The sequence below is a fragment of the Spermophilus citellus genome (genome assembly GCF_964194105.1).
Source record: "Spermophilus citellus genome assembly, chromosome: 2".
Classification (NCBI taxonomy): Eukaryota; Metazoa; Chordata; class Mammalia; order Rodentia; family Sciuridae; genus Spermophilus; species Spermophilus citellus.
In genome coordinates this window covers 134,034,069-134,061,568 of record NC_138183.1, presented here as the reverse complement: position 1 = coordinate 134,061,568, position 27,500 = coordinate 134,034,069, and the positions used below count along the sequence as shown (strand labels likewise).

At 37.2% G+C, this 27,500-nt stretch overlaps 1 protein-coding gene across 2 annotated transcripts; it reads left to right on the top strand.

Moving 5' to 3' along the window:
* Positions 1-490: 490 nt before the first annotated feature.
* Positions 491-27,500, top strand: STT3A (STT3 oligosaccharyltransferase complex catalytic subunit A). Of its 2 annotated transcripts, none has more exons than XM_081280992.1 (18): positions 491-576; positions 2,987-3,113; positions 4,113-4,173; positions 6,167-6,288; positions 6,658-6,803; positions 8,869-8,959; positions 10,531-10,637; positions 11,611-11,775; positions 12,111-12,291; positions 13,062-13,217; positions 14,529-14,620; positions 15,253-15,408; positions 15,666-15,854; positions 17,167-17,283; positions 17,400-17,502; positions 23,982-24,170; positions 24,900-25,015; positions 26,108-27,500. In XM_081280992.1, exons 2-18 carry the CDS (start codon positions 3,026-3,028, stop codon positions 26,144-26,146), a joined length of 2,118 nt encoding a protein of 705 aa, XP_081137118.1. In that variant the 5' UTR covers positions 491-576; positions 2,987-3,025; the 3' UTR covers positions 26,147-27,500. The 2 variants fall into 2 exon arrangements, with proteins under 2 accessions (XP_081137118.1, XP_081137119.1); XM_081280993.1 differs by lacking the exon at positions 26,108-27,500 and adding an exon at positions 25,950-26,057.

Sequence of the window (27,500 nt, the reverse complement as noted above, 5' to 3'; positions counted from 1 at the left end):
ACCAGGAAGCGTTTGACTTTTCACCAACAACAGAACAGCTTCCCGCCTCTCCTTTAACCTTTTATTAGGCAACGGTCCATTTCTTCCTTAGAAACAGAAAAGCTACTTCACGATCCCGCTTTTTAGGTTTGGTAGTAGCAGTACCTAAGCGTAGTTTCCGCTTCTGGTCACATGGCTGCGGTAAACGGACCACACCTTCCCGACGCTACTTCTTCCGGGTCGGCAGTCTGACACGTCACTCCTCGTTCCTCAACCAAACTGCTCCAAGCACGCTCTTTTCTCGCTCTTTGCTTTCACGAACCGGCCTATGACAGCTCGGTGGGAGCTCATAGTCCCACCTCTGGACTGATAAATGATAGTTGTATTAACCAATTAAGAAGTGAAATCGTGGCTTGGTCCCCGCCTCCGAGCCTGACAGACAACGTCGTGATCTTATCGCTCTCCCGAATTGTCTTATTGGCCTGGAGCCAGCCAATGGGGAGCAGTCAGGGGCGGACTCAGCCGTTGCCAGGGTTGGGTGCACCGCTGAACGGATGGCAGAAGGAACCAAGCGGGTTCTTGAGGAACGCCGGCTAGGTGAGAAGGCCGTAGGCTATAACTTGAGGATTAGCATCTGGTGAGGTGCAGGGTGTTGGTGGGCGTGTACGAAGTTCTTGAGGCAGGGCTCTAAAAGGTGGTGGGGAGCAAAGCTTAGGGCCCTGCATAGGAGGGGGCGTGGGGTGTGGTGTGGGGACCTCCTGGAGTGGAAGGACGTGAAGGTCTGGGGAAGGAGATCGCGGGGATGGGGCGTGCGCTTAGGCCAGGACTGTGTGGGAAAAACTGGATGTTGCAGCTAGTTTGGAGGGGAAGACGCTTAGGGTGTTGAGTGGTGGGGGGTCCAGCGGCTGGTGGGGTCAGAGGTTCTCAGGTTTGGATGGTTGAAAGGACAGGGACCTGCCAAGGAGACCTGAAGGGAGGAAGGGGAGCAAACTGTGTGAGGGTGTGGAACGTGTGTAGGAAAACGGGGCTGGAGAGGTTGCAGTCGTGGAAGTTAGGATAGGGGTGGGACAAGATGCCAGAGGTAGCAGGATACAGTTGAGGAGGAGAGCAGAAAGAAAAGTATTTTCAGAACGTGTCTGTGCTCTTATTTGTTTTGGCGGTTTGTGAAAATGACCAGAAAACACAGGATGAAAACTTCTCTTACGGCCCGGCCTTAAATTACCAGTTCCTTTACTCAGTTTTCGGGTTGAGGTACAAGCACACTCTCCTTATTTTTATAGGTGTGTAGGCTATATCAAATCAATGGTGTTAAGTTTGTTTCTGTTTCTGCCATTCCAGAAAACGGCTTCAAACTTTAGAGATAAAACTGGATTGTTAACTTCCTGGAGTTAGGTCTTTGATTACACCATAAGTTTTTCTTTTGGGATTATAATTAAACACTCATATCTAAATCTGCTTCTCTGCCCCGGTTAATTATAGAAAATATGTTTGACTTCTCAGTTTCGAGACTAGGAATGTGTTTCTTCATGCCTTCCTCCTAGTCCAGTGTTATTTTTTCCCTCCTTTCCTTCTAGTAGTGGGGAAAAGATTAGGACTAATGCAGGTTCCTTTCATTTTCAGCATAGTTTTGAACAATATTAAATATTGTTATTATATTCTTCATTCCTTAGCCCTTGATCAGCTTATAATTTAAGAAGGTAGTACTGTTTTATACAGAAGTGGCTAACCTGCAACCTGCTATGGTAAAGTAATGCTATGTAGCTCTTGACTATTAAGTATTACCTTTTTTAATAGTCTATAACTACTTTCTGAACATTTTGTTTTAATTTAGTTTTCCCCTCCCCTGCTTTTTTCTGCTTCAGTAGGAAAAATTTATTTCTTTTCCCTCAAGATTAGCATCTGGTTCCATGAATTATCTCTGTGTCATGGAATCAGTCGCTTTAAATCAGCAGTGTCAGTGACAGAGAGGCCTTGAAACAGATGATTTAATAGATCTGTGCAGTAGTTGCACTGTCATGTAGGGATTAAAAGTACAGTGGTCTGTGTATGTTTATGTTCCCCTCTTGGGTGCATACTTTTACTTGCATTAATGATCAATCATGGCTTTTAGTTAACCCTACAGCCTTGTTGAGATTTGGAAAAGAAAGAAGCTTGTTGCCAGTCAATTCAATCTTATATTTAGGGCTTGAAATTGTGCTGATTCAGTCATGATTTCTGTTTTTCCTCTTTTTACTTTCACTTCTGTACTTAATGTTTACTCTCCATTTCTTACTCCCCATATATTTGACTTTTTCTGAGTGTTTTCTTCATATTTTTTCTCATTTTTCATCTTTCCTATTTTGCCACTCTCCCTTCCATCCTATTTTGTTATTATTGTTTTTATTGTGCTAGAGATTGAACTCAGGGCCTTGAGCATGCTCACCATGTGCTTTGCTACTGAGCTGCTCCCTAGCCCTGCTTTCGTTATCTGATACTATAGCCAGTTGTACTTATGTACAGTTGTATTTATGTACTTAGATGTGAAGGAGTGGGAGGCTTAAACATGAGTGGTTTCTTTAGATCATTTCTTTTTACATTTTTTTTGGGGGGGGATTGGGGTACTGGGGATTTAACCTAGGGGCATTTTAACCACTGAGCCATATCCTTATCCCTTTTTACTTTTTATTTTGAGACAGGTTCTTGCTAAGTTGTTTAGGGCTTTGCTAAGTTGCTGAGACTGGTCTCAAACTTGTGATTGTCCTGCCTCAGACTCCCAAGATGCTGGAATTACAGGCGTGTACCACCACACCGGACTCCTTTTTAGTTTTATCTCATAGATCTGATTGTGTCTACTTCCTTCCCAGTATATCATACTTCAGGCAAGGTTTGGGTATTGGTACTAGGCCTGACCGCCTGTTCTCTTTTCGCTAGCTCATATGTCCTTTATGGTTCTCTTCTTGTGTATAAGATGAAAGTTAAGTAAATGGAAGGTGTTCAGTATTCTATGATCTTGACTTTTCCATTTTAGCTATTTGAGTGTTGTCTGTTGTGACTCATCGATGTCAAGATGACTAAGCTTGGATTTTTGCGATTGTCCTATGAGAAGCAGGACACTCTTCTAAAGCTTCTCATTCTATCAATGGCTGCTGTGTTATGTGAGTATGCACCTGGGTCTCCATTTCTTTGGGAATGAGAAGAAAATGCTGAAAAAAGTAAAACATGGCTTTCTTAAAATGCTTTTTGTGTGTTTTTTTTTTTTTTTTTTTGTGTGTGTGTGTGTGTGTGTGTGTGTGTGTGTGTATGGAACTGGGGATTTAACCCAGGGAGGTCCTACCATTGAGCTGCATCCTCAGCCCTTTTTATTTTTTTATTTTGGGATAGGGTCCTGCTAAATTGTCCAGGCTGGCCTCAACTTGTGATCCTTTTGGCTTAGGCTCCCAAGTAACTAAGATTTTAGGTGTGTGCCACTGCACCTGGCTAAATGCTTTGTTCTTCTAATGGATGGTAATTTGTTCTTTTTGCATTTCCCCTTCATGATAATTTTCTAGGCAAAATAAAAGAAACAAGGAATATAAAAGGACTGGCAATCCTCTGGGAAAGAATGAAAGCATACTAATTCTTTTTTCTCATAGGGCTGAGAGAGGTAATGGGGATTGTTCACTGAATTTTGTAGAGGACAATTATCTTCAGTTTAGATACTTAGTAGTTTTGATAGTCCTTGAGAACTTATTTTATAGATTTTCAAGTTCTTCATGAGTCATAAATATAGTCATGTTTGACATACTCTTGCGTTGCTCCAAGATTAAGGTTCGTTTTTTTTGTGTATGTGTGGTGTCAGCATTTATAAAAGATGACCTTGTAAGCTGAGTTGAGTATTAGTAGGTAAATGTAATGTTAATAGGTTTTATTTACTAGAAACAATTTAATAGGTGATTAAATGTGTCCTACGTAAGTGGAAAATGTAGTGCCAGTGTCAGACTTCTTTTTTTTCCTCTGTGTGGGGACTGATGGATATAGATTTTATTGAGGAATTATTTTATTTTTTATGTGACCCCTGTGTTGAATAATTCTGTTTTCTTTATAATGCTATTATTTATTGACTGTTGTTTTCATGGCATATTGACATTAAAATATTTATTTTCTAATTTTTGTAGCTTTCTCCACTCGTCTCTTTGCTGTCCTGAGATTCGAAAGTGTTATCCATGAGTTCGATCCGTGAGTACCTTTGCTTGGTCTGGTATTTTCCTTTGGAGGTATTCAGGTTCGTGGTTTTTAGATTCAGATTTAAGTCAGCTCTCAGTGATGGGGATGTGCTTTCAGTACATTTAAGAGGAAAATCTTGGAAGTTTTTCATATTTTTGAAGCATTTCTGTTGGAATTGACCAGCTAAGTCTAGAAAAACTCAAAAAATGTGAGAAGCATTGCTGGTGTGACTTGCCTGTCATTTAAGATCTGACTAGGCTAAGAGAAATCTAGCTTCTGAGTTTGGTCAAAAGTTACAGATGCAGATTGACAGAAAGGGACCTGGTGTATATTCAGAGCTCAAAAGAAAATTAAAAGTCATGAACTTGAGATTCATTTTGTTCCAAGCATTGTTTTATAGATTATTTATAAATCCTTACGAAAACAATAAGATGTAGGTCCTCCTTTTTTTAATAAATGAGGAAGCTCAGGCTTGGAGAGGTTATCCAGAGTTACAATTTATTAATGGAGTTGCCAAGATGAATGTGGATTTGTCTGACTCCAGAGACCAGTGTCACTATGTTACCTCAAGTTAAGGCTTATGAAATGTTTGGAAAGCCAGAATCATAGGTTCTTGAAGTATCTTAAAAATATTTACCTAGGGGCTGGGGATGTGGCTCAAGCGGTAGCGCGCTTGCCTGGCATGCGTGAGGCCCGGGTTTGATTCTCAGCACCACATACAAACAAAGATGTTGTGTCTGCCAATAACTAAAAAATAAATATTAAAATTCTCTCTCTTTCTCTCTCTCCCTCTCTCACTCTCTCTTTAAAAAAAAAAAAAATTTACCTGCTGGAACATTGGTTCAAAAGTTTAATGCCTACATTGGTATGCAGACTTATCATTTTGTGAAGACACTGGAAAGCATTTTAGAGGCATTGTAGATATTCTCTTTGGGACCTCCAAAATCAACTTAAATTTTTTTTTTTCATGAATGAGGAAACTTATATTCTTGTTTCTTGATTACAGTCAGAGTTTCTTTCTCAGACCCTCTAGTTGAGAGGGTTTTGAGGAGAGACAGTCAAGGAAAACAAAGGTATTTGCTTTATAGTCATAGAACTGGAAGGGAGCATAGTGATTATGGGATTTGACCATTCTTTTTGGAGAGAATAACCTAGTTCCACTAAGATGACTCTGTAATTACTCTGCCTCCTGCTGGTAGGTAAAGGACACAATTCTGACACATATTGACTGCCTTCTCCCCTCATCCCTTCTCTCTCCAATGGTCACCAAAATAACATTCATCAGTGAAGAACAGAGGATAGAGATTTCTTCCATCTGTTGCTTCTCTTACCTATTTCAGTTGTTAAACTTGACTGACCAAAGAGGAAATAGGGTCAGGGAGATGGGCTGGAAGGATTGTCAGTCATGATTCTTATTTATTTTAGCCTTCCTTCCTTTTTCCTCCTCCTCCTCTGTCCTTCTCCCCCTTTTTTTCTCCCTTGTCCCTCCTCCCCCTTAAACTTGGTGTGTGTGAAAATTTTTCATCCTGCATATGGTGTTATACCAATATCTTTTAAGATACTCACCCACTTGAGTTTATCCACATGTCCTTGAGTCTGGTATAGAATTTTTTTTTTTTAATGTGTCTATTACTTAAAAAGGACCAAAATCTATTGGTGCCATATCTCAGTGGTCTTGTCTTCTGGATGCTTGAATTCTCTGACTGTTCCTGTTGCCTACCGTGTGCCAGTCTGGTGAAGTATTGGCTTGGGTTGCTTTTGTTAAGACAAGCATGGAGTAGAATAAGGAGACTTACAGTAATGTAGTGACTTTTGGCACTCCAAATCACCATTTTTCTGAAGTAATTATTATTAAAAACTATTAGTATAATTTTAGAACCAAATTGACTTTTATTGAAGTAATGATAAGTTTCTCAGTGGTATACCCTGAAGAAGAAAATTTAAATTAGTATAAGTATTTGGGTAGGAAGAAGAGGAGGCACAAATCTTTTCTTACTTGGTATAGGTATTTTAATTATCGGACTACCCGGTTCCTGGCTGAGGAGGGATTTTATAAATTCCATAACTGGTTTGATGACCGGGCCTGGTACCCTTTGGGACGAATCATTGGAGGAACAATTTATCCAGGTAAGAAGAACAGAATTAAAAAAAATTTTTTTTAACTGGATAGTATTTATATATAATAGTTTCTTATATTTCTAATAGTTTTATTTCATGACACTTATAATTTCATTGTGATTATAGATTTTTTTCATGGTTTATCTTATGTAAGACAGGAGAACATGTGTGGGAAAGTGGTGATGCATGTTTTTTCGTATATTCTGGACTTTTCATTGAATGCTTAGGAAAGAAATTTAGAGGTCTACTGCAGTTGCTGTGTTAGTGTTTCTGGTTGTTTGTCAAGACCTATGTCGTGACTTCATTGATGTTTTCTCTTTCCTTGAAGTTCTTTGTCTTACCAGGACAACCTAATGGAGTCTCTCCTTCCTGTTTCAGGCTTAATGATCACCTCTGCTGCAATCTACCATGTTCTCCATTTTTTCCACATCACCATCGACATTCGGAATGTCTGTGTGTTCCTGGCCCCACTCTTCTCTTCCTTCACCACCATCGTCACGTACCACCTTACCAAAGAGCTCAAGGTGAAGGATTTGGGGTGATAGGAGACTTGAGAATAAATGTTGCTCAGCCTTTCTTGTTGATGCTAGAGGGTGGGGAACTGAGAGTCTTACAGGAAGCCAGAGTCTATGGACAGTGTTTGCTAGGCTGCATTGAGTTTACTCCAACCCCTCCTAGAATATGTGGTTCTTATCATTTGCAATTTGCCCATAGGCGAGGATATTTGAAAATCAAAAGTAAATTGCTATGTAGAGAGAGAGAAAAAAAGCTGGCACATGTCTTAGGCGGGAGGTTCTCAAGTTTGAAACCATCCTGGGTAATTTAGTGCAACTCTGTCTCAAGATAAAAAGGCCTGGGGCTATAGCTCATTAATAAGGCACTTGCCAGTCCTATGTGCAGCCCTGGGTTCAATCCTTAGTACTCCCCACTACCCCCATCAACAAAACAAAACTTAAAATGCATAATGTGAGATTTTGATTTTGAAGCCCTTACAATGTAACGAAGAAGAAAAAAAAAAAACAACTACACAAAAAATTTTCTAAGGTAGTTAGTTCTTTCCTTAGGAAATAAGTACTTATAAATTATTTATTTATTTAGCATTTATTTTAAAATTCTTAAGCCATTTGGCTTCTCTCCGTAAGTGCTGGCTCTTTTTTCAGGTTTCAGCTTTGCTGACCCTGGTTCCCTGGAATCTATTCTTAGTGTGTTGCTGTGGTAATTGGGGGATACCTAAGAGGTGATAAACTAGTAGGAGAACTTTAGAAGCCTGAGTTTAGTTTGGGAAACTTTTCATCCTTCTTCTTGTTGCCCTTGTCCCAAATTTGACACTTATCAACAGACAAACCCTTTTTCTTTTGGAATGTGAGTTTATTTTGTTTCTACTTTTTTCCTGAGCTCAAAAGTTGCCTGGTGATACTCCAGCTTTATTACTTATGTTCCTGGTATCTTCAGTTTAGGTGGATTATCACTTATCCCTTTTGCCTTTTTTACTTACACAATGATTTTCTTCCTTTGTTCATCATTGCATGGCTTTTAGAGGTATGGCTGGTATTCCTGTGCAGTCATTGTTAGAGGAAGGAACTGATTAGCTTGGGGATACCTGTAGTCAAACAGCCAATTCTGTGGGCTTGGAACATGGCTCAGTGGTAGAGTATTTTCCTGGTATGAGCAAGTCCCTGGGTTCAATCTCCAGCATGATAAAACAAAAACAAACTAAAAAAACCCTAAAAGTAGCCAGGTACAATGGTGCATGTCTTAAACCCAGCAACTCAGGAGGCTGAAGCAGAATGGTTGCAAGTTCAAGGCCTTGGCAATTTAGGGAGACCATATGTCTCAATAAAAATATATATATAAAAAAAAAAGATTGGGAATGTAGCTCACGGGTAAAGACCTGGGGTTGGGTGGTACATATATACAATTGAATGTTACTCAGCCATAAAGAAGAATGAAATTATGGCATTTGATGGTAAATGGATGGAACTGGAGACTATCATGCTAAGTGAAATAAGCCAATCCCCCCAAATCAAAGACTGAATGTTCTCTCTAATATGCGGATGCTAACTCATAATGGGGAGTGGGAGTGGAGCTTTACCAAACTTGACAGGGAGAATTGGGGGAAGGGTGGGGGATAGGAATGGGAAAGACAGTAGAATGAATTGGACATACCTTTCCTTTGTTCATATATGAATATATGACCAGTATAACTCCACATCATGTACAACCACAAGAATGGGAAGTTATACTACATGTATGTACAAAATGTACAAAATACATTCTATTGTCATGTATAACTAAAAAGAAAAAAAAAGCAAATAGCACATTCTGGGGCAAGTGCTGATATTTAGGTAGGTCATGTGACTTAATCTGTCCTCAGTATATGTGTACTCAGTTTTAGACTTGGTGTCATGGGAACTTGGTTATAAAAGTTTTAGCTTTCTTGGTGATGTGAGCATTTGTAGTACTTCACATCTACCTTGGAAATTGTTGGGTGCTCTCTAGGCCCATTTAATCAGAATGGACTAGTGGGTTATTGGTTATTTGTTCTCTCTCATAGATGTGTTGGTGTTAACTCTTATTATTTTTTCTTAGGATGCAGGGGCTGGACTTCTTGCTGCTGCCATGATTGCTGTAGTTCCTGGATATATCTCCCGATCTGTGGCTGGTTCCTATGATAATGAAGGTAGACATGTAAAATGCTAAAGGGGGTCTGTTCACTTCATTAACTTCATTATCCAATAGAATTTCACAAAGTACCCTAGAATTTGGGTCAGATCTAAGGCTTAGCAATAATAAAAATGATACTTGATAAGAATTTTAGAAATGGGCAAGAAGGGATCTTGGACAAGTTTGTTTTATCCTGAAATTCCTGCTAGAGAGGTAACCGGTAAATCTGTAAGCTCTTGGCTCATCTCAGGACTCAGAGTTAACTCTTGTTTTAACATTATAATTATTTGCTTTATTTTCTTAGATAAAGGGATATATTTATCCTTAAAAATTATAATGACTTTTAAAATTCTAAATGTATTGAAAGTCGTTTTCTGGAAGACAGTGTTAAATATTATAAAGATAGATAATGAATAAGATTATTTTGGCTCATAATTAAATTAAAGGGATAGATCATAGTATTTTTGTTTTGTTTTGTGGTGCTAGGGAATTGAACCCAGGGTGTTGTGTATGCGAAGCAAGCACTCTACCACCTGAGCTATATTCCCCAGCCCAGGGATAGAGAGTATGAATATTATGTTGGCCCATAATCTGGTATGATAAAAATGGACCTATAAAAGTTACTCTAGGGCTAGGGATGTGGCTCAGCGGTAACGCGCTTGCCTGGCATGCGTGGGGCTCTGGGTTCAATCCTCAGCACCACATAAAAAAAATAAAATAAAGATGTTGTGTCCACTGAAAACTGAAAAATAAATATTGAAGAATTCTCTCTCTCTTTAAAAAAAAATTACTCTAGTAACAGGCATATAGTGCTTTGTGCTCTGATAAAAATATAAAGACTACTTTAGAATGAAGTACAAGGAGAGATTATCTTGGGTTTTTGTCGTCAAGGAAAGCTTTCTGGAAGTGATTGAGTTTAAACTGGGCCCTGACGTTTATACTTCATTAGGTAGATATTAAGATGAGTTGCAACCAGAGCCAGCTTATGTTACGATCTAGAGGCAGGATGGCGCATGATAGTATAGTACTTCTTTAGAAGTAGCAGGAAATATAATGTCTGGAAAGAACAAAAATAATATTGGCTTACATTTCCTGAGTGCTTACTGTTCTAAATTCTTTTTTGGGGGGAGGAGTGGGGGAATACTGGGGATTGAACTCAGGGGCACTGGACCACTGAGCCACATCCCCTATTCTGTACTTTATTTTTAGAGACTGGGTCCCACTGAGTTGCTTAGCTCCCTGTTATTGCTGAGGGTGGCTTTGAACTTGTGATCTTCCTGTGTCAACCTCCTGAGCTTCTGGGATTACATGTGTGTGCCATGGCACCCAACCTAAATTCTTTATGTGCATTATTTATATTTATCTTCACAACAGTTTTATAAAGTAGCTACTATATCAGACATCTTTTTTAATAGGAAACTGAGACAAAGGGAGGTAAAATAATTTACCTAAAATCACAGTATTACTAAGTAGTAGATAAAAGATCTTAATCAGGCAGTCTGCTTCAAAACAGTATTCTTAGCCACTCTGCTGGCATAGCTTCTTGAATTTTTGGTGTTTTTTGTTTTTTGTTTTTTTTTCCTGCAGGGATTGCCATCTTTTGCATGCTCCTCACCTACTACATGTGGATCAAGGCAGTGAAGACTGGTTCTATCTATTGGGCAGCCAAGTGTGCTCTTGCTTATTTCTACATGGTAACTTTTTCTACATGTGCTTAAACCCAGGGCTGCACACACACATGCTAGGCAAATGCCTTACTACTGAACTATATCCCCAACCTCTCTACATGTTTTTCATTTTTGAATTTCTTTTTCTTTTCTTTCTTTTTTTTTAAACCAGCACTAGGGATTGACCCTAGGTGCACTTTTGTACCATTGAGCTATATCTCCAGCCTTTTAATTTTTTATTTTAAGGCAGGGTCTCACTAAGTTGCTCAGGGTTTCACTGAGTTTCTGAAGCTGTCCTTGAACTTGTGATCTTCTGCCTTAGCTTTCTTACTTGCTGGGATTACAGGTTCCCACAGTGTCCAGCTTTTAAATTTCTTTAACTATTTCCTGTGGGTACATACTAGTTGACCAACCTTTTCTGGTTATGTTTTCCTTAAAACTTTACTTTCTTCCTTTAACTACTTCTACTTGCTTATATATCCCTAAATTCTCTATGGGACCATACAGTGGATTGCATCTAGATTTACTCTGATGCTTGCGTATGTCTTGCTATAATGCTAGTAGCCATAAGGGAGCTGGCAATTAACTTACAGTAATGGGGTGTGATTTTTCTACCCCCACCCCCCAAAAATCAATTATTTAAACTTTTTTGTATGTGAGCGTGTGGTATTAGGGATTGAATCCAGGGATCCTGTACCATTGAGCTATATCCCAACCCTTTCTATTTTTTATTTTGAGATAGGGTCTCTCTTAGTTGCCAGGGGTGGTCTGGAACTTATGATCCTGTTTCCTCAGCTTCCTGAGTCGATAGGATTACAGGTGTGTGCCAGTGTGCCTGGCCTATTTAAACTCTTTAAGCCACTTGACATAAGTAAAGTCAGTCGTTATGTAAACAAGTAAGCTTTAGAAAGTTCACAAGAGACATCCTAAAGTATAATAGTGGTGACCTGAGGAGGAGTGCTCAGAGGAACTGTTTTTTTTTTTTTTTCCCCTGCCATAGGTTTCCTCATGGGGAGGTTATGTGTTCCTGATCAACTTGATTCCTCTTCATGTTCTGGTGCTGATGCTCACAGGCCGTTTCTCCCACCGGATTTATGTGGCCTATTGCACAGTTTACTGCCTGGGCACCATTCTTTCCATGCAGATCTCCTTTGTGGGTTTCCAGGTGAGTGTTAGATTTAATAGAGTTTTCAGCCTCTTCAGGTATTGTTTTGGTTGGGTCTTGAATGATGAGAATTTCAATGAAAGAAGTTTCAGGAAAATTGCAGACCAAGCCAAGGAAATAGCCTGAGCAATAGGCAGAGATGTGATTAAGATGGTGTGTGGTATGTTTTGGAGGACTCTATGTATATTTGGAAAATATGTCAGATGAATTAAACCCTTGCCTAGATTGGACTGATTCCTTTGGGAAACTTCAGAACTTATTTGACCCCTGAAATAGATCAGGGTAATAAGGGTCTGGGCTATATTATTACCATATATAATGCTTTTTCCCTACAGCCTGTCCTTTCATCAGAGCACATGGCAGCCTTTGGAGTCTTTGGTCTTTGCCAGATCCATGCCTTTGTGGATTACCTGCGCAGCAAATTAAATCCACAGCAATTTGAAGTTCTTTTCCGTAGTGTCATATCCCTGGTAGGCTTTGTCCTACTCACTGTGGGAGCTCTCCTCATGCTGACAGGTAGGGTAGGATCTTAGCTTCTAGTATTAAATGAAAATGGATACATAAAATAAACTCCAAAAAGAGTATTTCCTGAACATAGGAGATTCTTTCTTTTATTCCTGTTTCTCTTTATTTCAAATACTAAAGTTTTGCTTTTTTATATTCAATTCACTTGTCATCCCCAGTGTTAGATTTACCATAGCAGAAAATGTCTTATTAGAGCTACTTTTAATTACACCTGGTGAAAGAACTGTATCTTACCTTGCTAATCTTTTTCTTTTCCATTGGTTGGTAGACCTTCTTACATTCCTAGTGATACCTTATATCATGGCACTCATCTAACCCTATGGGAACTTAATCATGGCCATTCAGATTGGTTAGCCTGCCACATTTTCCTCCTTCATTTTTTTTTTTTCCACTCTCAGAAGCTAATTTGTTTTTACCCAAGTATTGTCTAATTCAGAGTGGGACTAGAGGACATAGTTTATTTAATCTCTGGAGTTTTCCAGATTAGGCATAATACCTTTTCAGGAAGCTCTTTTGCCTTCATTTTTTTCTCTGAATTTATATATAAACCAATTCTTATTCTATTGGTGATGTTGACTCAAGTATGCTCAAGTTTGAAGGAAAAGGAGTGAAACTCTTCAGTATTATTGGTGGCATTGAAGCAAAAACTTAGTCCTTCTCTGTCTCTAAGAGTGTTATTAAAATGAGATGTTGTGATTAGTTAGGTTAGGATGTTTGTTTTAGGAGTGTAAGTGAAATATTTATTACTTCTTTGCTGCCAGGAAAAATATCTCCATGGACGGGGCGTTTCTACTCACTGCTGGATCCTTCTTATGCTAAGAACAACATCCCCATCATTGCTTCTGTGTCCGAGCATCAGCCCACAACCTGGTCTTCCTACTATTTTGATCTGCAGCTCCTCGTTTTCATGTTTCCAGGTCTGTCTACCTTGTGCTCTGAAGTGCCCTTTTTCATAGAATCACCATTTGATTCTAAAAATGTCAACTACCCTCATCTTTGTTCTTATTTGCCTGTTTATGCTGTGCAGGACAGAGGATGGCTAAGCACATTTTCCAGATATTTGAAGGAGAGTAGGAGTCAGAAGTTGAAGTTACAGATATTGGCAAGCTCAGTTCTTCATAACTTTCTGTTTATTTGTTTTATGTTAAAATTTAACTCTACTTCTTATTTGGGTTTTTTTGTTTGTTTTTTGTTTTCTTTCTTTTTCTTTGTAGTATTTCTGGCATATACTCCTGACTTCATCTAATTTCTCCTGTTTGCAGTATTGAAGTTTCATAATGGCATTACAAACTGTAGAGCATTTTCATTATCTTCTGGCCAATTCAGATATATTTTAGAACTTACCAATGTCAGTGGTCTTTTATAAAATAACTTGTACTTTATTTTATTATGGAAGTATTTGTGTATTGTGAAAATAATATAAATAAGTAAAAAAAAATTGTAAAAATTAGAGTTCTTACCACCTATCTCTAGCTACTATTAATAATTTATATTTATCCACTTATTGATATTGTGGATATCAGTGTATATTCATTTACTTATTTATTGAATAAGAATAAGATCGTACAGTTTTTTCCGCTGATCCTGAAGAATCATCTGAGGATGTGGCTCAGTGCTAGAGTACTTGCTTAGCATGCTCAAGACTCTAGGTTCAATTCCTAGCACTGAAAAAATTTAATTTCCCTGTAATTTATTATTATTATTATTATTATTATTATTATTATTATTGTTATTTTAATATTTATTTTTTAGTTTTCAACAGACACAACATCTTTATATTTTATGTAGTGCTGAGGATCGAACCCAGCGCCCTGCACATGCCTGGTGAGCGCGCTACTGCTTGAGCCACATCCCTAGCCCATTATTTTATAGAAATATTTAAGATATATCATTCGTTAGTTTTATTGTTTCAGTACAAGATGCATAAAGATGTGTAAAAGGGCAAATAGTCCATAACCCTATGCAGCAGTGTCTTAATTGACATATTCCATTTTTAAAATATGCTTTTAACTAGCTTCTTTGCTGGACATTTTAGGTTGTTTCTCAATTTTTGTGACAGTAAACATCTTTTGCACATTTCTATGATTTTTTTTTTTAGGATAAATTCCTGGAAGTGGAATTGCTGAGTTAAATGTGTGGAATCATCCAGTGATATAATGAAGATAATTTCCCTTGTAGGTTTCTGCCTATAGGGCTCATCTGCTTACTTCTCCTTCCCTCTTTTGTAGTTGGTCTCTATTACTGCTTTAGCAACCTGTCTGATGCCCGGATTTTTATCATCATGTATGGTGTGACCAGCATGTACTTTTCAGCTGTAATGGTGAGGAACTCCCTCAGTCTTAGCAAAACTTTTCACTCTTAACTCTGAGGTGCTTTTTTGTTTTTGTTTTTTCCTGGTAGGATTCAGAAAATAGTAAAGTTTGTATAGACGTTTCCTTCTGAGCACTTGAGGGGCTGAGTTGTAGAGCTACTTGCTATTATTGATTCTCGCTAGGGATGTCCAAGACCCTCATACATTCTGGTTGTGTTGTTCTGCTTTCTTGGGTTCATAATCTTATGTAGCAAGGCAGTTTTGCATTTTTTTGAAGAATTTGACTCTGGGTGACTTAAAAAGGGAAATGATGCTTTTTTACTTGAAGGTATGGGAGTACTATCTAGAGATAGATAGTTAAAAGAGAGGAGGGATTTTAAGACAATATTTCTAACACTGTTTTGATTCCAAATCGCAATTAGGAATGTATTTTGTATTACTCAAGACACATATGTATACATAAGTACCTGTGACAGAGTTTAAGAAATATATACTTTTGTTGTTGTTATCCCAAACATTTTCTGTCTTTACTGAAAAATCATGTTTGATGAAAACCTCTAAATTGATGTCATAGTTTACTAATAGAATGAAATTTGTAATTGTAAAATGTTGGTTAGACTGATGATTCCTGTCTCTCTTAGGTACGTCTAATGTTGGTGTTAGCACCTGTTATGTGCATTCTTTCTGGCATTGGAGTCTCTCAGGTGCTGTCCACATATATGAAGAATCTGGACATAAGTCGCCCAGACAAGAAAAGCAAGAAGCAACAGGATTCTACTTACCCTATTAAGAATGAAGTAAGAATTAAATGACAGTATAGCAGATTTGGGAAATTGCCTGTGTGTGTGTGTGTGTGTGTGTGTGTGTGTGTGTGATATGTATGTTTGTGTTTTTGAGTGGGAGAGTAAATTAGAGCATTGTAATAGGTGGTTAGAATAAACTCAGGTAACCTCTGACTTATTTTGATTCATCTCATTTATATTGTCTATATATAGAAATTGTCCTGTTAATTTAGTTTGGTTTGTTTATTATGTAATTCTTTTTCCTTGTTTAGGTGGCAAGTGGGATGATATTGGTCATGGCTTTTTTTCTCATCACCTACACCTTTCATTCAACCTGGGTGACCAGCGAGGCCTATTCTTCTCCTTCTATTGTATTGTCTGCCCGTGGTGGGGATGGCAGTAGGATCATTTTTGATGACTTCCGAGAAGCATATTATTGGCTTCGTCACAATACTCCAGAGGTGAAAATTTGGGAGGAATGCAATTGTGGGGTAGGGATTAAGGGGGAAACACTGGATATTATAGTGAATCATGTAGCTTTGAGAAGGGTGGAAAGTTTGGAGAAATTGGAACTTTAGAAATCTAGTCTTGAATAAACTTTAAAGGCCAACTTCCATTTAATTCAGATAATTCTTCTGTAGTGAATCTTAATTATCTAAACTTTCCATGGCCACTTGCATTGATATGTTGGTGGGTTGATATGAAACAGACCATCCTTCCCAATAATAAAAGAAAAGCTGGTCATGGTGGTACACATGTATAATCTCAGCAGTTTAGGAGACTGAGACAAGGGGATCACAAGTTCAAGGCCAGTTTGGGGAACTTATCAAGACCCTGTCTCGAAATTTTAAAAAATGGCTGGGGATACAACTCAGTGGTAAAATACCTCTGGTTCAATTTCCAGTACTGGGGGAAAAAAAAAAAGTTAAAAATATATAATACATGTTTTATGTTTTTTTCTTTTTGTATATTTATGTTTTAGTTTTAGGTGAACACAGTATTTTATTTTTATGTGGTGCTGAGGATTGAACCCAGTGCCTCATGCATGCTAGGTGAGCGCTCTACCACTGAGCCACAACCTCAGTTCCAGAATACATGTTATTATTTCCATAAAGTTAACACTTAATGATAAGTACTTTTTAACATTTTAGTTTATTACCTTTTGAGAATCTGAAGTCATTTCTTTTGGACTATCTATTGAACATGGCATTTCTGAGCATATTTGTTAAGAGTCAAAACCAGAATATTTTTTTTTTTTTTGGTAGTGCCTGGGGATTGAGTCTAAGGCTTTACACATGCTAAGCAAGTGCTCTACTACTTAGCTAGAACCGTAGCCTCAGAACTAAGAGTCTCTTAATCCCTGCCCATCAAATCTTTTGATTTTGTGTTTTTCCTCCCATATTTATAATAACTGATTTTTGTTATATTGTTAGGAGGTCATTTATTTAATAAAGTTACTTAGTGATACTAAGCTATCACTTAAGTATCATTTAGTGTATTACACAGTCCCCTACACATCCCACATCATTGTGCTTGTTTATATAAAGTGATTTGGGAATGTTGGATTGTATATAACTTGTGCTGAGTTTTCATGATTGTATATAAATGGAGGAAAAGATACCAACATTTATTTTCTGATTAGGAGTGTACTATGTTGTGAAGAAATTGGTTAATGAGCCAGGCCTCAGGATCACAGATGTCCTACCACTCTTTGTCTTGCATTTGATTTTTAGGGTAGTAAGAATCCTGTTGTTTCTTTTACTATTCTTTCAGGATGCAAAGGTCATGTCATGGTGGGATTATGGCTACCAGATTACAGCTATGGCAAACAGGACAATTTTAGTGGACAATAATACATGGAATAATACCCATATTTCTCGAGTAGGGCAGGTAAGTTAAGGGATCCTTTGAATGTTTGATATGCACAGTCTAGTGGAAAATACTCCTCATGAAGAAATCTCATGATTTGAGATTTTGTTCTGAAGATTATACATTCATTTCTCTAGGCAATGGCATCCTCTGAAGAAAAAGCCTATGAGATCATGAGGGAGCTTGATGTCAGCTATGTGCTTGTCATTTTTGGAGGCCTTACTGGGTATTCCTCTGATGGTAATGTACTTGGTTCCATTTCTAACTGCAGGGCATAGATTATTATTATTAATATTTAAAAAAATTTTTTTTAGTTGTCAGTGGACCTTTATTTATATATGGTGCTGAGAATTGAACCCAGAGCCTCATACATGCTAGGGCATAGATTATAAGAAAACTAGATGAATCTCCTTACTACTCTAACCAAGACTTTATTTCTTTTTGTTTTGTTTTGTTTTGTTTTCCCTGTCCTTTCCTTCCTTCTCACAGTATGACATGCTATGATTGTCTAAAGACAGTAGTTCCCCAAGTAGTAAAACTAAGACTGTAAGGCTTATGAAAATAAACTTAAGAATTAGCATTATTTAATCAATTTAAGCCATGTAATCATTTGTTAGCTTAAAAAATGTTTTTTAAATATATGTAGGTATGAAATGCATTTACATATAAAAAGTATATATATATTGTATGTATATATAAGTGTCATATGTACATACACACAGCCCTGTTATTCATGAGTTATACATCCATGAATTCAATGAAAATATTTGGGGAAAAAAATTGTGTCTGTGTTAAATATGTACAGACTTTTCTTATCATTATTCTTAAAACAGTATAGTATAAAATGTATTTACATAATATTTATGTTGTGTCAGGTATTATAAGTAATCTAAAGATGATTTAAAATATATGGGAGGATGTAAGCTATATGCAAACACTATTTTATTTAAAGGACTTGAGCATCTGTAGATTTTGGTATCTATGGGGAGTCCTAGAAGCAATCTCCTACAGACACTGAGTGACAACTGAATCTATAAAAGGGCAAATATTACCATGTTCTTTATGATAATTGGCAAAAAGATATTTTTATAAGAAACATGAAAATATAGTTCACTGCTTTAAAAATAACATTTACAAGATTAAAGTAATACCTGCTAATTTTTTAAAAAGTTAAAACAATTCTGAAGGTTTATAATGAAGAATTATCGTATCCCCTAAACTAGAGCCTCTTTAACACCAATCCCCAAAAGCAGTTATTCCTAGTATTTATTTATTTTTGGTGCTGGAAATTGAATCTCATGTGTATGTTAAGGCAAGCGCTCTACCACTGAATCATACCCCTAGCCCCTCATAATTTTAAGTAGTATGTATATTTTGCTATATTCAGTGATTGGTCAATTATAGATATACTTTATAAATTTCTTATCATAAACAAAGAGTTTTGCAGTTTATTTCATATTCTCTCCTTTTCCTTTCTCATTTCTTAGCATAGTTAATTTATAATTGTTGATTAAATCCAGAAGTGGTTTCAGAATCATGACTTTTAAATATTATTGACTGCTGAGTCAACTAGTACACTATAACTTGTTTACCTGCAGTTAATGATTACTTTGTGGTTATCTTTCTTTTTTTTCTTCTTTTTGGTGGTGAGGTTTGAGCTTAGGGTTTTGCTCATGCTGAGCATGTAGTCTACCCCTGAGCTAATCCCCAAGATGTGTTCTTATTTTAGATTAGTTTCTGATATAGGCACATGACAGTTCCATCCAGATAGTATATAAGTAATAAAACTATATCATGTTTTATAGTAGGGACCTGTCACCAGACTTCAGTTTTCACAAACAATTGCACCAGCACTATTTGGTTGTGTGCAATTATTTTTCGGTTTTCTTTTTATTATAATAACAACATTTCTAAGTCTGTAGAAATTTTTATGTATATCTGTGTATGTGTGTAAATATGTACATACATGCATGTTGTGTTTATGTATGTATGTATGCATGTATGCATATGTGTGGTAGAAAGGGATAGTCCCCAGAAGTCTTAGCTTAAGTAGCCATTGCTAACAATATTTTTTTGCTTGTTGAGATGAATGGAAGATTATGTTTATAATGTTGGAATAAAAATGAGTGTAATTTTTGGAAAATATTTTTTTGTGTGTGAAATTCTAGAAATTAGCAATTAGCACATGATACCCGACAAAGTAACTTAGCATGAAAGTAAATATTATTAAAGTCAAGACGTCTTGGTTAGCCGGGCATGGTGGTGCTCCTGTAATTCCAGTGGTTCTGGAGGCTAAGGCAGGAGGATTACAAGTTCAAAGCCATCTTCAGCAATTTAGCAAGGCCCTAAGCAACTTAGTGAGACCTTGTCTCAAAATAAAAAGTAGAAAAAGAGCTGGGATATGGCTCAGTAGTTAAGAGACCCTGGGTTCAAATGTTGGTTCCAAAAAAAAAAATAGTCTTGGTTATACAGATGTTTTAAGTAAACTTGGGATTGAGTATATTTAAAAAGAAGTAGACATTGTTAAGTGTATAGCTTGATGGGTTTTTAGAGAAAAATTACACTCATGTAACCACAATCCAGGTTGAGTATTACTAATATTCTAGAATTATTCTTTATACTTCCTTGCAATGTCTACCACCAGTTCTCAAGGCTGACCACCGTCCTAGCTTCTAATGCTATTTAGTTTTGAAACAGATTTATTGTTTCATAATTGTACCTTGCACATATTTAAATAAAAAGTATCATTTGATACATTTTGTCATATGCATATACCTATGAAGTTTTGCCTGTTTTTTAACTTTATGAATGAGAATACCATATATACTCTTCTGACTTTTTTTGGTCAGTATTATGTTTGCAAAATTCATTCATATTGTGGATCCAGGCACAGTGTAGCATGCCCGTAATTCCAGCAACTCAGGAGGCTGAGCCAGGAGGATCACAGGTTCAAAGGCAGCACCAGCAACTTAGTGAGACTCTGTCTCAAAAAGGACTGCAGATGTAGTTAGTAGTATGGTTTCCCTATGTAGTTAGTAGTATGAGGTTCAGTCCTCAGTGCTAAAAATAAAAAAAGAGATTCATTCAGGTTATGAATAGTTGTAAATTGTTAAATTTTATTCCTGCATAGTATTCCATTGTGTGAATGTAGCACAGTATATTCACTTTAGTGTTGATGAATATTTGTTCTGTGTCTACTTTGAGGCTATTATGAATAATCCTGATTTGAACATTCCCTAATATATTTTTGATGAAATATGTACCAAAGAGTAGAATTACTAGTTTAGGAGTAATGTCTGTTGTTCAGTTTAAATAGAATAAAGAGATACTGATAAAGAGATTCCCAGAGTGGAGTACCTGTTTATGTTTCTACTACCTGTGACTGCAAATTCTTAGTTCTATGTCTTTGCATATACTTGTTAGTATTTGTAGTTTTCATTTGGCACATGTAGTGATGGTATAGATATTTTAATGAAAATGGAGATGCTGCTTCTTCATAATAAATTGGTCATGTAAAAGCATAAAAATGTTGTGAAAATCAGACATTTAATGAGGTGAAATTGATGTTTAATAGCTTAAGTTTACATGAAAAAACACTCATTCATAAAGAAAATCTTAGCAGAAAAGAGTATGCCATGCTTTTAAGTTGAAAGAATGATGATTGACTAGTTAACCATGATCTTTAGAAGCTAGACTATTATTTTCAAAGAAGAAAATAAAATACTAACCATTAAACAATGCAGAAAGACAGCCCCCACCCTCCAAAGAAAAAAAAAATCAGTACAGAAACTCATTATCTAGACACATGAAAATATGCATGTGACAACTATTAGAGAAGACAGTATTAATTTGTTTCTCATTGGACTTATCTCTTGGGATCATATTAGGCTTTTTAGTTTTTTTGTACTGGGAATTGAACCCAGGCACTTTACCACTATGCTGCAACCCCCGACCCATTATTTATTTAGAGACGAGGTCTTCCTAAATTGCTAAGGCTGGCTTTAACTTGCAGTCTTCCTACCTCAGCCTCCCGAGCCTCTGAGGATTACAAGCATGCACCCCTATGCCCAGCCAAAAAGTAAATCTTGATATTTAGCATTGTCTTAATTACCCACCTTCCCTTACGTCCCAACTCAACTTCAGTCATTATTCATTTTTTTTGGTGGGGGGAGGTACCAGGTATTGAACTCAGGAGCACACAGCCACTGAGCCACATTCCCAGCTCTATTTTGTATTTTATTTAGAGACAGGATCTCACCGAGTTGCTTAGCACCTTGCCATTGCTAAGGCTGGCTTTGAACTCAAGATCCTTCTGTCTTAGCCTCCAGAGCTGCTGGGATTACGGGTGTGTGCCACCACACCCGGCCCCAGTCATTATTCTTGTCTTTCCTGAGTTTATTAAAAACTAAACTATAGCTGGGTGTGTCAATGTACCCCTGTAATCCCTGTGGCTCAGAAGGCTAAGATAGGCGAATTGGGAATTCAAAGCCAACCTCAGCAATGGCAAGATGCTTAGCAGCTCACTGAGACCCTGTCTCTAAATAAAATACAAAATAGGGCTGGGGATGTGGCTCAGTGGCTGAGTGCCCCTGAGTTCAATCCTCAGTACCAGAAAACAAAACAAAAGCAACCAACCAACAAATAAGCAACACTGTGAAAAAACAAAAACCCATGACTTGGGCTCTGAAGGCGATCATTTTTTCTGTGATGCTGAGGATTGAATTCCAGACACTTGGTGGACTAAAGATATACTCTGGCAGAGTTACACACTCAGGCAATCTTAAATAAGTAATTCCAAAATGTTTTGAATATATTTATGCTAAGTGGTGCATACTCAAAAAATGACATTTTCTAAAGTGATAATAGGCATTTGGGTATGAATGATTTTTTAAAAGCTTCATTATTTCATGGTCATATCTCATTGCACTTCTTGAATGTTCTTAATTTAAATTTCCTTTGAATGTTCAGGTCATGGACAAAATTTTTCTCTTTTGCAGTGTAACACATATTTCATTTTACCTTCTATTGAATACTTAATGCAGATTTGAAACAAAATAGTTAAATCTGATCATAGTCCAGATTCCCTCCAAAGAGAGGTTGATACAGTATTACCTTTATTTGAATTTTTTTTGTAGACAACTGTATCTTCCAAATTAATTTTTATGAAATTATTATTGCTGTTATTATCTTGGTGGTGTTGGGGATCACACTAAGCCACACCCTCTAGGCCTTTCCTATTAGTTTTCACTCTTCATTTAGTAAGGTTGCCAGATTTTTGCCTCAGATGTATTTGCCAGATAGCTACAGTGCCAGAGTTCTGTGATACTGAGTTGATACTTGAGTTTTGTTTTTGGTCTTGTTTCTGTCTGTATGATCTGGGCAAATCTCTGTCTCAATATTTCCATCTATAAGATGAAGGAAAGACTATAGATATAGGAGGATAGTAATGTTGTTCAATGAATGCTAACCTTGTGAAAAGTGATATAGTTAGTTTTTATTTGCAACCCTCTTATTTTTCTAGTTTGATAGATGAGGAAACTGAAGCACAGAGAGGTTAAATAACTTGCTCAAGGTCACTCACCTAGAATTGGAAGTGCTAGAATTCCAACCCAAAGCAAACAGTGTGGATTCAGAGTCTTTTCTTTACCTCTGGAATATCCTTTGGAACCCTTTTTAATAAAAAGGGTTAATATAAAATTACTAACCTATGGATCAGTAATACTTTTTATACTAACCATTCAGTTAAACAGAGCAGTTGATTTCCCTAAAACTATAAATAAACAATAGAGAATGACATATCTAAGAAATATCCTGAATTGATGGTGGTATCAGTATTTATAGAGTCTGGGAGTATATTTGACACAGAAATGTTGACTTCTCATGTTTGTGCTTTGGAGGTAAGTGACTTTGAAATTGTATTTCAGGAGGGAGCAGCAAACTTGTATTTTCCTTTTTGGTAAAGCTGCTATCCCTTGGGTCAGTGCATAGGCCAATAGAAATACAATGGGATCTACATAGTCATTTTAAGTTCTCACATCAAATAAGTGTAAAATACTTGAAATTAATTTTATTTAATTGAGTATATCAAAACATTTAACAAATAACTAATGTTTTACCCATTTTTGTGTGTGTTTTGTATTAAGTCCTAGAAATCTGATGTGTATTTTGTTTTTATAGCATCCCTTAATTTTTTTTTTTTTTTAAAGAGAGAGTGAGAGAGGAGAGAGAGGAGAGAGAGAATTTTTAATATTTATTTTTTAGTTCTCGGCGGACACAACATCTTTGTTGGTATGTGGTGCTGAGGATCGAACCCGGGCCACACGCATGCGAGGCGAGCGCACTACCGCTTGAGCCACATCCCCAGCCCAGCATCCCTTAATTTGTATTAGCCACATTTCAAGTTCTTAATTAGTGTCATCTGGCTAGTGGCTCCTATATTCAATAGCTCAGTCCCCAGCTAATATGTAAGAATAATTTCAGTTGTGGCATAAGACTGGATCAATAGCATAGGATTTCAGGAGTCTAATAATTTCTGAGAAAAATTATATATTTTGAGGAAAAATATTTTACTCACACATTGTCTTTCCTGTTTTTAATATAGAGTTGAGTGGATGGTATCATTCCCTTTTAGAAAAATATGGGGAATTTCCTTACATAGCTTTTTCATTTGGTTATTTAGCTCTAGCAACCTTTTTGATGCAGCAGTTTCTTTTCTCTAGATATCAACAAGTTTCTTTGGATGGTTCGGATCGGAGGGAGCACAGACACAGGCAAACACATCAAGGAGAATGACTATTATACTCCAACTGGGGAATTCCGTGTGGACCGTGAGGGTTCTCCAGTGCTGCTCAACTGCCTTATGTACAAGATGTGTTACTACCGCTTTGGGCAGGTCTACACAGAAGCCAGTGAGTGATTCACAGCATTAACAATAATCGCAGTAACAGAAATAGCTAGCAAACTCTGTTTTTTAGGCTTTGTTCTAAATGCTTTATATCTGTTAATTCATTTAATCCTCACAGTGATTCAGAAAGTAGACGCTAATATTGTTATTTCATTTTGAGTCAATTGAGGTGCCAGTAGGTTACTAAACTGGCCAACTTCACATGACTAAGAGGTAGGGTCCGGATTCAAACTCAGGCAGTATAGCACCAGATTCTGTGCTTTCAGATATCTTTTGTTGTGTCTCAGTAAAGAATGTTGCTGAGGAAAGGAATATAGGGATAGACAGACAGAAGACTTCATTTCTTCAGATGGATACACTGAGAAGAATTTAATGAGGTTGTCTTTCCTTTGGTCTTGAATTTCATGGTTTTGATGTTGAAAGAATTTCTGAAGTACATGCAAGTCCTTGGTTTCTGATAGATTTTCTGATCCATGGAAGGGTTTAGTAGTGTGTTACAGAGGCTTCTGATATTTCTCAGAAAAAGAGGGGCTTGGAAGTCGGCCCCTATCTCTTAGTAAAAATAAGCTCCATGGATTCTGGCAATACATCAACTTGAACAGGGTAACCTTGATTTGCTCTTACTACCTGATGCTCTTTTTTTGCAGACTCTAGTGTCTAATCAAACTGCAGCCTGAGGAATAACAATCTAAGTAGTAGAAGATATACTGTATTCTTTTTTGTCCCTTTCTAGAACGCCCACCAGGCTTTGACCGTGTCCGAAATGCTGAGATTGGTAATAAAGACTTTGAGCTTGATGTCCTGGAGGAAGCATATACCACAGAACATTGGCTGGTCAGGATATACAAGGTGAGCAGATGCTATACTGTTTTAGAAAGTGACCCTCATGTTTGCAGATAGGTTCTAGTGCTTAAATAATAGGCCACCATATTTCTTTTTTTTTTTTTTTTTTTTTTTTAAAGAGAGAGTGAGAGAGGAGAGAGAGAGAGAGAGAGAGAGAGAGAGAATTTTTAATATTTATTTTTTAGTTCTCGGCGGACACAACATCTTTGTTGGTATGTGGTGCTGAGGATCGAACCCGGGCCGCACGCATGCCAGGCGAGCGCGCTACCACTTGAGCCACATCCCCAGCCCCCACCATATTTCTTAAATGGGGGTATTTCTGATGACACCTGTATCTGAAAGATAGCTTGCAATTCATTCAGAATTTTACTTTTAAAATTCTAAGTTATCCTTAGAGTAGATCTCCCAGTGGCTGTCATTTTAGCAGTTGGTGCAGCAACATTTTTTCCAGTTGCTATTTAGATCTGAATGTTTCAGTGCTCAGGCCTGAGGGGAGAAAAGAAAAAGAAAATTCGTGTGTTTGTTTCTGAACTACATTACTTGTCTCCTACTGAGGAATTGATGGTAAAAAGAGACATGTAATCACATGAGTGTGCTATAGCTCTTACATAAAAAAAGATTGAGCCAGGCGCAGTGTCGCACATGTGTAACTCAGTGGCTCAGGAGGCTGAGGCAGGAGGATCACAAGTTCTAAGCCAGCCTCAGCAACATAGTGAGACCAACTTAGCAAGACCCTGTCTCAAACTAAAAAGAAGTGGATAGGGATGTGGCTCAGTGCTTAAGTACTCCTGAGTTCAATCCCTGGTACAAAAAAGAAAAAAGAAAAGATTGAGAGCCTTTGATAATGTGAAGGGAAAATTATTTACTATGTCTCATAGAGATACTCTGAAAGATTAAGCAGTGTTACCAGACCTTCTAACCCATGTTTATTTATTCACAGTGTCAAACCAGGCAGCAGAACCAAACATAATCCAACCTGCTCTGGGTGAACCCATTTCACTAGAAAAAACTCTTCAAAGTTGACCTGGTTATCAGTATTAATTTAATTGACTTTTTTTTTTTTTTTTTTTTTTTGTGTGTGTGTATGTGTGTGTGCAGGTAAAGGACCTGGATAATCGAGGCTTGTCAAGGACGTAAATGTCACATCCAGCTATGATACGCTTTGCACTGAGCGCCTCATATTTAGAATGTTGAAGATTTTTTTTTATATGCAGTTTATAAGAACAGAGCCGGATGGCATTAGAATCGTCTGGAAGTTTTGCCCTGGACAGTATGGGCTGGGCCAAAATGGAATGATTTTTATAATTCTGAGCAGGTTACCAAATGAAATGTCATGGATTTACTTTGGTCAATTAAAGGGGGGAATTTTTTTTAAAAAACGTGCCTTATTTGTTTTGACTTAATGGCTGATTTGAAGACAAAAATTTCTGCTGGGTTGCTCAAAGGACATATAGCAGACTTTACCAATGCTCTTAGCTCCCTGAACTAGGTGGGAGGAGCATTCTTTTTCTCTGATATCAGGAAAACTATTAAGGACTAGCTCTGATTCTACATTATATGAACAGTTTTGTCATACTGTCTGTATTGTAGCACTTAGTGTGAAGCCTTGCACATAGTAGGTGCTCAATAAATTTTTATCAAATGAATAAATGTTTATGGAACAAGAGAGTGCTATTTCTGGGCAGGAAAGACAGCTTTCTTGCTGTTATGTCTCTATTTGCAATGTCTCTCATCTTTAGAGGCGCTTTGACTTTATAAGGGATAGAAGGTGGCTAGCCAGACCTGATCTCACCAGTAATCTTTGGGACTAGTGAGGGTTTTTATTTTTTTAGAGCAGGAATAAATCAAGTGTGACTAAATCAGCAGTTTTAAAGACTCAAACAGTGAAATGTTATCAGTGGAGAGGGAGAAACTCTTTCAATGTTATGTGTAGAGCTTGATAATCAGTAGATGCTTGTGAATCAGCTTAAATATAATTATAAACATCTATTTGAAATTTAATTTTTCAGTACTTTTACCAAATTGTAACACTTCCCTGAAGGCTTTAGTTTCATTTCCTTTAGCCTATGCACTAAAACTCTTGTGGTTGTTTAGAGGTAAGCGTCTCTCCTTGTCTCAGTCTACTGTGTTTTTTTTTTTTCTTTAGTGGTGCAGGGGATTGAACCCAGGGCCTTGTGCATGCAAGGCAAGCACTCTGCCAACTGAACTATATCCCCAGCCCAGTCTATTGCTTTTATATACCACTTCAGTCAAGTTTAATTACCTGGTTTTGAAATCCTTGCTTAATAAACTACAATTTAGAAGGAGGACACATTGCCAGCCTGACTGCTAGAAGAGAAACATCTTAAAAATGTTTAGCTCCAAAGCACAGTGGACCCATAGATGTTTAACATCAAGATAACTTCCTGTACAGTTCAGTCAGACATTTTATTTATTTTTTTTAAACTACATAAGACACATATCACTGAGGTATATAAGCCCTAAGTCTTTT